General features: G+C 43.6%; 1 protein-coding gene across 5 annotated transcripts in view; it reads right to left on the bottom strand.

Annotated features, from left to right (window-relative positions):
* DENND1A (DENN domain containing 1A) overlaps positions 1–13,743 on the bottom strand; it is a 493,090-nt gene extending 479,347 nt beyond the window's left edge. For 4 of the 5 annotated variants that reach the window (XM_046022043.1, XM_046022046.1, XM_046022045.1 and 1 more), the window contains exon 1: positions 13,498–13,742. In XM_046022043.1, the coding sequence (XP_045877999.1) occupies positions 13,498–13,514 (17 nt within the window). In that variant the 5' untranslated portion in view covers positions 13,515–13,742. Of the gene's footprint in view, positions 1–13,497 lie in introns of all 5 variants that reach the window. The other variant, XM_046022048.1, reaches the window with a different exon arrangement.
* Between the last annotated feature and the right edge of the window lie 315 nt (positions 13,744–14,058).

Raw genomic sequence — 14,058 nt, 5'->3', positions numbered from 1 at the left:
TAATGCAAGAGGCAAAAAGGATTAGAAAAGCAGGGAGAAGGGGAAAATGAGACTAATATTTTTAAAAAATCAAAATCCAAATACAGCTCTCTTTTCCAGTCTCAAGCACTTTCTGAACTGCAGGCAGCAATGCAGACATGGCCAAGTCCAGGAACCATACCACACAGTATCAAATGGCACAGAATGGTATCAGTAAGCCCTAATCATAAAGATAGGTTAAGGAGGTAGAATCTAGGGGTGCCTGAGTGGCTCAGTGGGTTAAAGCCTCTGCCTTCGGCTCCGGTCATAATCCCGGGGTCCTGAGATCAAGCCCCGTGTCCGGCTCTCCGTTCTGTGGGGAGCCTGCTTCCCCTCCTCTCTGCCTGCTGCTCTCCCTACTTGTGATCTCTCTCTGTCAAATAAATGAATAAAATCTTAAAAAAAAAAAAAAAAAGGAGGTAGAATCTAAGTTCCTAGGAACTTTGAACCTTTGTCAAGAAACACAAGAAGGCTCTAAAGAAGATGCAGACCAATAAAATAAAATTAAAGCCATTGAGGCTTTTGCCAAATTCAAGGCCCTAAAAGGCATCAGTCTCAAGTTTGAGAGACATGCCTCCCCTCCCCCCGCCCGGGCTTTTTGGGTTTTTTTGTTTTTTTTTTTTTTTGAAGAGACACACTTATTACAACACTGCCAGGCCACCAGGCTGTGCTGGTCTGAAGCTACTAACAAGGTCAAAGTCAAAGCGAAGGCTCATGCTCCGAAAAATGCCCCAACTCCCACAAAGGGTGCAAAGTAGAGCCTTCTGTCTGCCAAAATGAGGATGGAAGGACTCGTGTGACATCTTGGGCTGCTATCTATACAGGGTAGGTGTCCCCTTGTGCTTTTTTGTGCAAATAATTGCAAAATTAATCTATATATTAAAATATAGAATATAGCTTTTAATTCTGGATGGATTATAAGAAAAAAAGTTTATATGACCCCGATGTTAAGAACATTCTCCTTCAAATGGGATGACACTACACCAAAAAGGAAGAAAAGGTTATCCAGCACACTACTTGGCCTATGTGGAGCAGTATTTAAATACTTATAATAACACTTTTATTTAAATACTCATAATAACATTTAATTTTTAGACTTAACCTAAGGATAAATAAAGGTCTGGCCATGGATCAGAACTAAAACAACCACATAAAAGTAAAAGTACAGCTTAGAGAAACTAGAAACAATAGGTATCCTTCCTTTAGAGAGTGGAGAATCATGAAACACTGTTGAAAGTTAATGGATTAAAAAGCGTTAAGTAACAATGTCAAAATAAAACCATTATAAGAATTAGAAATAACAGAGGCACCTGGGTGGCTCAGTCAGTTAAGCATCTGCCATCAGCTCAAATCATGATCCCAGGGTCCTGGGATCGAGCCCCACATGGGGCTCCCTGCTCAGTGCGGGGTCTGCTTCTCCCCCATCCTATGCACCTCCTCTGTATTTGCGCTATCTCTCAAATAAAATATTTTTTAAAAATTAGAAATGATATAATATATAAAAACTATATATTAGTATATATACCAATATATATATATACATATGTATTAAAAAATATATAAAACCCTAGAAGAGGCAAAGAATTACTATAAAGATACGCATCATCTTTCACTTCAGGGAGTCAACAAATACTGTCTAAAGTTAAATTAAGTAAGATCTACCTAAGGGTTACGGGTTAACATTCTAGAAGAACTAGAAGTAAAATTGTTAATACAGGTTCTTGGGGGGATAGAGTACAGACTCAATGCTCTCCATCATGAGTGCTTGCAAACTATTTTACCACGTGCATTGTAACTTTGATTAAAACAATTTTAAAGTCTGACAAACACATTCCCTTGGTGAAGCTGTAAGGTAACAGGCACTCTCATATGTGGGACTATGTACTGGCAAAATCCCTGTGGAGGGGAATCGGACACTATTTAGCAAAATCACATATAAGTTTGCTCTCTGATCCAGCGATTCCAGCTCTAAAAATCTATCCCAATGGTATAATGGTAAAAATATAGAAAGACACATGTATAAGGATATTCATTGCAACGCCATTTGTAATAACAACACTGGAAGCAATCTAAGCGGCCATCAGTATAAGACTGCCTGAATAACCCATAATCCATCCATCTGAGTACTAACTATGCGGTCCTTAAAGAAAAATGAGTATGATCGCCAGACACTACTAGAAGTGATCTCTCTACTATAAAATGAGAAAAGGGAAGGAGAGAAAAGTGCATTCAGAATGCTACCATTTACCTGAGAAAAGGTACTTCTGTTGGTGTCACTGGAAATCAGCACTTTTGGGATGAGCACTAGGAGATTCGGATACAAGGGTGAGGAGGTCAAATAGAAATGCTATAGTCTTGAATCAGAAATATCAGTATGGGGGCACCTGGGTGGCTCAGTGGGTTAAGCCTCTGCCTTCAGCTCACGTCATGATCTCAGAGTCCTGGGATCGAGCCCCACATCGGGCTCTCTGCTCAGCGGGGAGCCTGCTTCCTCCTGTCTCTCTGCCTGCCTCTCTGCTTACTCGTGATCTCTCTCTCTGTCAAATAAATAAATAAATAAATCTTTAAAAAAAAAAAAAAAAGAAATATCAGTATGAACAGTCTACCTTTAACACACACACACTTATTTCCTAGTGCTGACCCCTGGAAAACCCTGGAATAACAACTGACTAGTAGCAAAAAAACTAAACAAAAATAGTCCCAAAACCCAGATTATAATCTCTAATACCAATTCCCACCAAACTCCTTAGAGAAACAGAGGAATACAGGTCTGGAGCAGGAAAAATAGAAGACAAGCTCAGAACATCTCATCCTACCAAAAGGCAAGGGAGCTATTTTAAAAACTACTGGGATCAGGATCCTGCCAAAAGGATTCTAGAAGCTAACATGAAGAAGCTGTCACTAGACAAAGATATGACAAATTATACATCAGTGAGAACTATGGTAATTCAAATATAGTAAACAGGTTTAAATCTATGTGTTTAAGTGACACTTGAGGGGAAAAAAAACAGTCGTCTTTGGAAAACACCAGCAAACTCAGTTTGAAAAATGAAGGGCATCAAATATTTAATCCTACTTTTCCTGGATGAACTGTACCTCACAGTAACCAAATAATGGATATGGGCAAGTTTTTCTATATAGACATACTATAGCTAGTATGAAGAAATGATAATGTAAAAATCACCATTTTACAGCCCCTAATGAAAAGACCAGAAAGAGAGATAATCAGATATAATGTCCCTACTGATGAAAATACCTATCACCACATTTTAAGTATTCTTGCCAAGAAAAGAACTTGAATCTGATCAAGTAACTGAATCTAACTACCAATTTGTAGGAAATAAAGGGGACAGGACATATTAAAGAGGATGCAATGTAAACTACATCAGACAAATAACACACTTCTTCAATATATAAATTGCAAGAAGGAAAAAAGATACTTACCAGTATGATCTTACTTGATTTAAGCAAATCAACACTAAAAATATACATGACTAGAAAACTTTGAACATATTTGATGATACAAAGGAATTTTTCTTTTTTAGGTGTGATGTCATTGTTATGTTTTTAAAAAAGAAAGTCTATCTTTTAGAGACACGTATGGCAATATTTAAGAATAAGATAGGACAGGATGACTGGGTGGTGCAGTCAGTTGAGCAACTGACTCGGTTTCGGCTCAGGTCATGATCTCAGGGTCCTGAGATGGAGCCCTAGGTCACGCTCTGCGCTGCTTGGATTCTCCCTCTCCCTCTCTCAAGATCTCCACTCTCAGCACCTGGGTGGCTCAGTGGGTTAAGCCTCTGCCTTCGGCTCAGGTCATGATCGCAGGGTCCTGGGATCGAGCCCCATGTCAGACTCACCGCTCAGCGGAGAGCCTGCTTCCCCCTCTCTGCTTCTCTACCTACTTGTGATCTCTCTCTCTCTCTCTCTCTGCGTCAAATAAATAATCAACCTTAAAAAAAAAAATCTCTACTCTCCCTCTCTCTGAAAACAAAACGAACAAAAAAAGAATGAGATACGATAGTCAGAATTCACTTCAAAATAATCCAGGTCCGGAGGACAGGAGGAGTTACAATCAGTTATCTATAAATGGAACTAAATAAGCCATACATTAGTAAGTGTTTTAACACTGATGACCATTTGAGGGCTCACTGTACTATTCTCTCTACTTTTGTAGATGTTCAAAATTTCCCTTAAAGAAGTCTTAAGAACATGGGGCGCCTGGGTGGCTCAGTGGGTTAAAGCCTCTGCTTTCGGCTCAGGTCATGATCCCAGGGTCCTGGGATCGAGTTCCGCATCGGGCTCTCTGCTCAGCGGAGTCTGCTTCCTCCTCTTTCTGCCTGCCTCTCTGCCTACTTGTGATCTCTGTCTGTCAAATAAATAAATAAATCTTTAAAAAAAAAAAAAAGTCTTAAGAACAATAATTTTAAGCACCCAGGAAAAAGAAATGAGAAGTTAGGTTAAAGGGGCACCTGGGTGGCTCAGTGGATTGGGCCTCTGCCTTCGGCTCGGGTCATGATCTCGGGGTCCTGGGATCGAGTCCCACATCGGGCTCTTTGCTCAACGGGGAGCCTGCTTCCTCCTCTCTCTCTCTCTCTGCTTGCCTCTCTGCCTACTTGTGATCTCTGTCTGTCAAATGAATAAAATCTTTAAAAAAAAAAAAAAAAAAGACTAAAAGTGGGAATGCCTGGGTGGCTCAGTTCGTTCAGTGTCCGACTCTTGGTTTCAGCCCAGGTCATGATCTCGGGGTTGTGGGATCAAGCCCTTTATCAGGCTCTGTGCTCAGTGTGGGGGTCTGCTTCAGATTTCCTCTCCCACCCACCCTAAATAAAATCTTAAAAAAAAAACTAGAAATGAACAGTACCATCAGCTAAACAAAGAAATATAAATGAGGCAAATCTTATGTAGAACTGAATAAAAATTTTCAGATATTGTTTGAGAGGAGAGGCATCAAATGTTAAATACTATTGTTCTTACATGCTCATCTTATCTAAGTGGACTTTAAGCTTCTTTTATCCCAGCCAGCAAAAGGAATAATGCTTTGCATATATGAGGATCACAGAACTTCAAATAAATTCAGTAAAATATACAACACATCATACCTAACATACTCACAAAGAAAAAGCAAATACTCTCTCTGCGGCTTTAAAAAAAAAAACTATAAAAAGGAACACCTGCTTTGACGTTGACTCCAGGGGTTCAAATAAGTGTGTCCATCCTCACCAAGCAATGTTAATGACAGCTGCCATTTACTCCACAATCATTTCTCTGCTGAAGGTGAGATACAAGATTGCTTCTAATCCTTACAACAATCCTACAGATCAATTTATCAGCTTCCTTCTACAAAAAAAAAAAAAAAAACTGAGGCTGGAAACTTGGGACTCGGACGGGGACTGCGTGTCTCCGAGGCCCACATCCCGCAGCTCCTCTCACACGCTGAGCACAAGAACTGTTTGCTTGGAGTCAAACAGCATCTTGCTCTAGACAGGTTTCCTTCCTCCTGTTTATTCAAACAGACTAGGCGAGATCAATGAAACATCCCTGAAACCTTTCCTGCGGCTCAAGTGAGTTCGAAAGTTTATTTTTTTCTCTCTCTAAATCGAACGTGGACGGATTTCCCTTCAGCAACCTGGCTCAGCCCACTTTAAGTCTTACTCATCGGATGAAGTACGCACATTCACCAAGGAGCCCTTAAAGATCTCCTCCCAGGGGCACCTGGGTGGCTCAGTGGGTTAAAGCCTCTGCCTTCGGCTCAGGTCATGATCCCAGCGTCCTGGGATCGAGCCCCGCATCGGGCTCTCTGCTCAGCCTGCCTCTCTGCCTACTTGTGATCTCTGTCTGTCAAATAAATAAATAAAATCTTTAAAAAAAAAAAAAAAATCTCCTCCTTTCTCACTGCAGACTACAACGCCTTCTCCCAATTATAACTTTCCACTTTTCCTCAGAAAAAGCAAACACATTACATAACAGGCCCTCACCTTCCAAACACTCATTTATAACTTTGCTAACCTTGGCAAGTCATCTTGATTCTTCTCTTGCCCCTTACATGTAATTTGTCACCAAGTAGTGTCAATTCTACCTAAAATCTCTCCCTGATCTGTCCCTCTTCTTTCAACAACCAAAACCCCACTTCAGGCCTTGATCTTCTACAGCATACACAGGTCCATATACCAGCGGTCTCCAATTTTTTTCCGTGCATTCCTTCCCATCAAAAAATCTGAGCATACATCTGATACACATATATTTCTAAACTGTGAGAATGTCTTACTATACTTATACGTTTGAAAACACAAAAACAGAAATTTTGACAACTGATACAAAAACAAATATAAATTCTAACATTTTTTTCGCACCCCAGTGGATCTACAGGCCAGAGTTAGCATAGTTCTACGCTAATGCTGCCAGAGTGATCGTCCTAAAAACCCCAACCTGATCGTATTACATTCCCAACTCAAATCTTTCAGTGGCATCATGTTCCAGTGGCATAAGCTTACTTTTTTCGATTTCATCTCCTCTAGACCTTATTCACATGTCCTGTATTTCTGCCATACCTGTCTTTTACACAGTTCCCTCTGCCTACAAATTCTTTATCTTTGACACCCATGGATTTCTATGTTAACAGTATCTCCAAGAAAAAAAAAAGTACATTCTAAATACTGTAACCAATTTTCAAAATGAACTTTGGGAATATAACCTATCTTTTCTATAGGAAGTCAAATATTTTGAACATACCTTTTGTTACTTCCTTTATATGGCTCCTTTTCAAGTCCTAAATACTTGGAAAGAATGGGTATGGATTCCAATAAAAGTCAAGGAGACTACCTTTGTTTTTGTTTTCTTTGGTTTATTTTTCTTCCTTGTTTATCTTTCCATTCCCCAACAAAATCCTTTTAAGCAAAAAGGATGTTGTAAATCCAGAGATTAGTTCCCTCTAGGGCCTGGAAAAAGGCTGAACCTTTGCAACCCACAATGAGAACTCCAGCCAGGAGCTTACACACAGATGTGACAGCCTGAGACACATTTTTCTACAACACTCCAGGTTTTACCTTCCCTGTTTTAACTTCCTAGCTGCTGTGCAAAGCCCTCTGCGTTGACTGCAATGGCTAAGATTAGAATGGAGCTGCACCAATACACTATCCAGAAAAGTCATGAAAATTCAAGTGACTGACTTTGGGCACTAATAATGGGGAGCTCAGTCTCCAACAAGACTCTCATTCCACCACCCCAAGTTTTTGTACGGTCTTCCATGGGGACTAGCAGGAGAACACTGCATGGTGAGAGGAAAGAGAAGAAGCAGTAGTTGGAGGCAGGAGGGGAGTTAGGTAAACCCCTAGATGAAGGACATCACATTTCAACTTCTAGTCTCATCCCACAGTAGAGAGACAGGTCAGCTCTGCTACATAACAGGCCTTACAAAACAAGCAAGTCTGTGGTGCATTTTGGTAATGGGATCCCATGATGAGCGGTCCAAAAATAAGACTGAAAAAGTGCTATCCTAAGAAGCCAAAGCTGCTTTTCTGTATCAGAAAACAATGCAAAGGGGTTATCCCACTCCCAAGTCATAAAACTTCCACTGGTCTCCCTCCGGGAATGCCTCCTCCCTTAATCAAGTCTCACCTTTCTTTCAGTTCAAGTTCCAACGTCTTCTGAGAAACTTCTCTGTCTACTCTGATTTTTTGTTTTCTACACTATCATTTGGGCCAAATCAAAACCACAATGAGGTACCACTTTACACAAAGTGGTACAATTGCTTTGGAAAACAGCTTTACGGTTTCTTAAACAGAGTTACCATATGATCCGGCAATTCCACTCCTAGGTATATACCCAAGAGAAATGGAAAACATATGTCCACACAAAATGTTCACAGCAACATTATTCATAACAGTGAAAAAGTGGAAACAACCCAAATACCTAACAACTGATGAATAGATGAACAAAATGTGGTTTTATCTATACAATGAAATATTATTCACCAATTAAAAAGTAATGAAATATTTATATGCTGTAACATAAATAAACTTCAGGACCATAATATTAAGTGAAAGACAAAGGATTATATATTGTATGATTCCATTTACATGAAGTGCCCAGAATAAATCTACAGCAACTATAAGTAGATTAGTGATTGCTCAGGGCTGAGTTTTCGGGGAATGGGAAGTGAATGCTAACGGGTACAAGGTTACTTTCTGGGGGTGATGAAATGTTCTTAAATTGGATAGTAGTGATTGATCACATTTTTGTGAGTATGCTAAAAATCGCTTAATTATATATTTTAAAAAAATAAATCTTACAGTATGTTAATTACACCTTAAGTTGTTTTCTAACTGCCATGGCCTACAAGGCCCTACTCAGCCCCCCGTCTGTATCTCTGACCTCACCTCAAGGCTCTGTCCCATCAGTTACTACCCAAACCTCTGGCCTTCAAGCAGTTCCCGAAATGCATCTAGGGTTTTCTCACCTCGAGGCCTTTGTGTATATATGCTCAACTCCACCTGAAATGAAAAGTCTTCCCCCGTCCCTTTACAGGACAAATGCTTTCTCATGCTCAAAGTCTCCGCTCAAATGTCAGCCCTACAGTAAACCTGTTCTAAAACAGGACAGCCGCCCCTGCATTCTCCCTCGGCATTCCTTTCCTTTCTAGCACATCCACGTGGCTTTATGGGAATTGATCTGCTATTTTTAACCTGTTGGGTCCACCAGACTCTAAGCTCCATGAGAGCAGGAACGAGTATGTGTTATTTGGCATAATGCTGAATGTCTAACACAATTCCTGGCATGTGCCTAGAAGTGGTAATTAACATTTTTATTTCCCTAATACGCCACATCTTCACACGTGCTGCTTCTCCCTCTAGTGAGACGACGGCCACCACCATCACCACTCCCCTCTGCTACCACTCTTGCCCTCTTCACACCTTTACTCATCTCTCCTGTCTCAGCTAAACACCTTCTTGATGAAGCCTGCTCTCCTTGCTTGAGCCGTCCTGGGAAAACAGTCTCTTCATTTCCTTACCTATTCAGGACCAGCTGTGCCTCCACCACAGCACTGATCAGACTGTATCATACTGGGGTTTTCATTGGTGGGGAGGGGGCCTGGAGGGAGTTTATTTTGTTTTGCAGTGCTGTCTCACTACAGAGAGTTTGGAAAACCTTAAAGTGAAGAAAAACCTTCTCATTTTTGTGTCCCTAGCACACAGCCCACGAGCAGGCACATGATACGAATCATGACGATACCAGTAATGACTAATATTTTTTGAGTGCTCAAGAGGTGCTTCACACCCTTAGTTCTACAGTGAGTGAGTGAATGAATAAATGGATATGCTTCTTGGTCACACACCTCAAAGAGGTCACAGTCTGACAGGGACAGAAGACAGGTATGTTGGCTAATGCAGAATTAATACCACCACAAGGCCAAATGAGCTGCCCTGTCCAGTCCCTATGGCTTCAAATCTTAAAGTATGCTTTTCTCTGCATCCATAAATGTCACGTTTCCTCAAACTCACTCAGAATACTTCCTTCGATTACTTAAAATCCACTTCCTGCCCTTGGTGCCTGGAAACAATTTCTAGGATGTCACCACAAGCAATATTAAACTGCCACACAGTTTCCTGCTGTATGTCTGCATTATCAGTTAAACTGCTTCATATTAACCACATTCTAGTCCACTGGGATCACTCAAACACTAAATAAGATTTAAACCTACCTGTCGAAGATTGCCAGTTTCCACTGCTCCTTTTATCCCTCTAGATAAAGGTCTGCTCAGGTTTAAAGTTCAGGAGCTTTCCAGGGTGCTACCTGCACATTGTTGACCTTTTCTTTCCCTGCCAAGTAGGTGTTTGGTTTGAAGCTAGACAATGTTCGTTTAGATGAACATGAACTTAAAAAAAAAAAAAGCACTCTTCAGAAAAAGTAAGTAATTGGGCACCCGAGTGGCTCAGTTGGTTAAGCATCTACCTTTGGCTCAGGACGTGGTTCCGGGGTCCTGGGGTTGATTCCTGCATTGGACTCCCTGCTCCCCGGGGAGCCTGCTTCTCCCTCTGCCTCTCTCTCTGTCTCTCATGAATAAATAAATAAAATCTCTTTAAAAAGAAAAGAAAAGAAAAAGGTAAGTAATTCTCTGCATAGACCAGGGCAATTAACTTAAAAACATAAAACCTCTTTCTTCTCAAGAGTACAGGTAGCAAACTGTTCTTATAACTCTATGTACACTCACCTTGGAGCCTCATTCAGGATCTTCAGATCCTACCACACTTCTTAAATCATTCCATAAACTCTTCCTAAACAACTTTGTATGTCAGGTACCAGGTCTGACACAGGGAACTCAAGGACAAATAAGACAGTCCTGCTCTCAAGAAGTTTACTCTCCAGTTTAATATGGAAAGACAGTCAAGGAACTGAATTTGGTTCTAGAATAGTGATAAACACAAGGGGCCACAGAAACACACGAGGGGTACCTGGCCTGGGATGGGGAAGGAGTGCACAGATGAGGGTCACCTGCTCTAGGCTGAAAAGAAGATGCACAAGATGAGGGGCAACGGGCTTAGGCTAGGTGTGGTTGCACAGATAAGGGCAGCTGGCTGAGCTGGGAGGGGCTGAGAGTGCAGAACCAGGATCAGGGCAGGCTCCCTGGGGACAGCAACTAATCTTAGGCAAATAAACTCCCTTTCTCTCATGAAAAATGTGGCCGGTAGTACCTATATCATTGGACAGTTGTGGGGATTTGATGAAAATGGTTCACATAAAGCAGTACCACCATGCCTGACACAGAGATGATGCTCAACCGGCCTTAGCTTGAAGTCTGATCAAGCACTGTAACTCAACACCTGTGCTAGCAACGCAACCGCTTTATTACTAATCATATAACAGACACGAGCTGTACGATTACACAGTATTGTTTTAATCAAATTTTATTTAATAAGAGAATGTTAAGTCCTGCTCTTCGCATTAACAGTCTAATCAAAACTTTCTTCACTTCTTAAAACATACCATTTCTGACATTTCTGGCATAAAATATACGGGTTTTCTGGTTTTTTGATCGAGAAGGTATAAAAGAGAACTAGCAATTGCTGATTTTTTAATACAGGCCCAGCAATCATGTGGATACAGCCTTTATTGCTCATTATGACTCTACAACATCGTCCTCCCCATTATACCCTCAGGGAAACTGAGGGTGAAAGAGGTAGTTTGTGGGAAGTTCCAGTCAGTACACAAAAGAGCTGGAATTTGAACCAGCTCTGATTCCACATCATCAGCCTGACTGGGCCACACAGCATCAGAGATGAGAGGCAACACTGGAGGCCATAGTGCTCTCCTGTTGAGGGGCCCCAGAGTGCTGTGTTCCACCCCCACCCCAACACACACACACACACACACACACACACACACACACGACTGTCCCTACACAACAGAGCCTACACACTTAGATTTCAACTCAGCTCAATATCTTGAGCTAATTCTGTTCTTTCCTTTCAGGGTAGAACAGTTAGTGACCAAAGTTCTGTTTCCTCCAAAGACTAGGGGCAGCATCTACGTAGATGGTCCCTAGCCACCTGTCCACCCCATTCCTAGCTGCGGACAGAAATCAACAGTCACCATAAATCACAACTATTTTTCATAACTTCTCTTCATATTCTCTTTCAGTCCCACCACAAATAAAGCAAACATATTTCCCAAGCCTAAGCTTTTATCCCAGAGCAAGGTAGTTTCAAGATCAAAAAAGCTATTCTTTACACTAATTTCACACCTTAGTAAGTTCCTTCACCCAAGTGCTCAGCTGTAACAGTAATGGGTTCCACAAAACACACTTGAGAAATGTGTGTTAACCTGCAACCTTCAAGAGCAAGACAGACCTGAGGTCTAGGCATCTGACCTTCCATTGGTTGGATTTTCATGCTGGTTCTTACACTGACAGCCTTATGTCAGGCAAGTTTCTGAACGTCTCGGTAACAAAAGGTAAGCATCCTCACAAGCATACTCCGCGACTGTAAGGTGGCTTTTGGAAAGTGTTTCTAAGTGCTATTGAAATTCAAGTTTACAACTCTTTCTTAGAAGCAGGAGCTAAACTTGGAGTACCTCCTTAATCCCAATGCTTTACAAACTATGTCTTTTTACCTCCCAAACCTCTTAAGCTGTTGTTTGGAGCACACTTCTTTCTCCCCTTGTTTCCACAAAATCAAGAATGAACAGTGTGCTCATCCGACTGTTCCATTTTCATTATCATAAGCGAACTTTTCTAGCTTCATTTAGCGGATGTCTCAGGCCTGCCGCCGCACATATGAGCCATTAGTGAATGGGAAGCCTAAGCCAGTCAAGGGACGACCAAGGATGGGGCAGGGGCCACGCTGCATGGACATGGACTGGACATGAGAGACAACATTTGAATAATTATTACAGTTTGTTCTCAGGGCCCTTCCCCTTTCAAACTTCCCCAGCATTATTCTCAAAGTGCTGAAATAAACACATTCCACAGACTTTCTTGTAAGCAGGTTTAAAGTGTCCTATGAAAGCCATTTAGGGAAAAGCCTATGCTGTCAACTTTGTTTTTTAAGTGCCCTTAAACAATTCTATTACTCACGGAGAAAAGTGAACATTTGTTAGTGATTAGAGATAAGGCATCTCATGTTCTAGAGCTAAGGAAGGGAGAGGCCCAAAAAGGACCTGACGGGAAGGGGAGATAGAGTCTAAAGCAACACACCCAAACTGGACTGCGTAAAAGTTGTACTTCCCAAAGTCAACTTCTAGGTCTAGAAGCAAGGCAACAATGTTTCAATGGGTCCCGAAGTTTGATGTATCAACAACATCCCCAGAAAACGAATCCCCCACTGAGGACCCCAGGTGAATGAATGAGGAATTTGCCAGACTGGATTTACAAAGCCTCTCCAACCACTATCAGGATCAGGTGCTCAATTACGCCACACAGGCATCTCCCTTCATAGCCTTTGGCCCTTGCTGTGTGGAGACTTTCACAGATAAGAGGTAAAGGAGGAAAGAGAAAGGGGCCTTCCTCCTCAGTCCATCCAGACCTTAAATCCAGGAGTGGACCCCTCCGAGGACCTCAGGCGACTTTTTGTGGGGACCGCAGGCCGTAAGCAGACCTCTCAGGACCTGCCCAACTCTCAGGGATGCCCCAAACACACCCATTTGCGGAGTTGCTTCCGGAGATTTCTCACCCTCCCCCCAACAGTTGTGTGAGCGTTTTCAGAGGTTCTGTTATCCCGGGGAGGGGGCCACCTTGTAATCTCTGCGACTCTCGCCCTCAGGTGAGGAGGGGACACCTGACCACCAGAGCCCTTCCACCCCGCGCGCTCCCCGCCCCCGCGCCTCCCTGGATCGCCATGGCAACCGTCCCCCTCCCCGCGTGACGCCGGCACGCGGGGCGCCCCTCAGGCCCCGGCAACAAGTCCCCCGCGCCGCCCGCGGCCTGCAGCCCTCTCCCGGCCTCGCCGCCCCGCGCCCGGCCCGGCTCCGCCCGGCCGCACTCACTTGATCCTGGAGCCCATGGTCCCCGGGCCTCCTCATGGGCCCGCGGGCCCCGCTCGGCGCTGCGCTGCAAGCCCGCCCGCCCGCGGCCGACCGGCCTCCCTCCGGCGCTCTCCCCGCCCCTTCCTCCCTTCCCTCAGGCTGGGCCCGCCCGCTCGAGGCTCGCTCCCTCGTCGCCGCCGCCGCCTCCCGGGGTTAATGTACTCGCTCCAACCCGGCGAACGCCATGGTCGCCGGCGCGCGTACCCGGCGCGCACCGCCCCCTCCGCCTCTCACACCGCCGCCTCCTTCTGCCCGCGCCGCCGCCGCGGCCGCCGCCACCCGCGGGGGCTGCCGGGAAGTGTAGTCCGCTCGCGGGAGGCGGGGCCGCCTGAGGGTATCGGAGACCGGAGCGGGTCTTCAGTCCCGGGGGCTAGCGGAGCTGGGCGCGCCGTTTCCCCGAGGTCCCCCGAAAACTTCCATTCACCGTGCCCCCGTATGTCTTCCTACAGAGAGTGGGGAATACACCCTCATCCTGTGGAGGCCCCCGGACTCACCTGAAGAAACCTCCACCCATTCCAACGT

Source organism: Meles meles, chromosome 11, assembly GCF_922984935.1.
Source record: "Meles meles chromosome 11, mMelMel3.1 paternal haplotype, whole genome shotgun sequence".
In the NCBI taxonomy this organism is placed as follows: domain Eukaryota; kingdom Metazoa; phylum Chordata; class Mammalia; order Carnivora; family Mustelidae; genus Meles; species Meles meles.
This window is presented reverse-complemented; position numbering and strand designations above follow the sequence as displayed.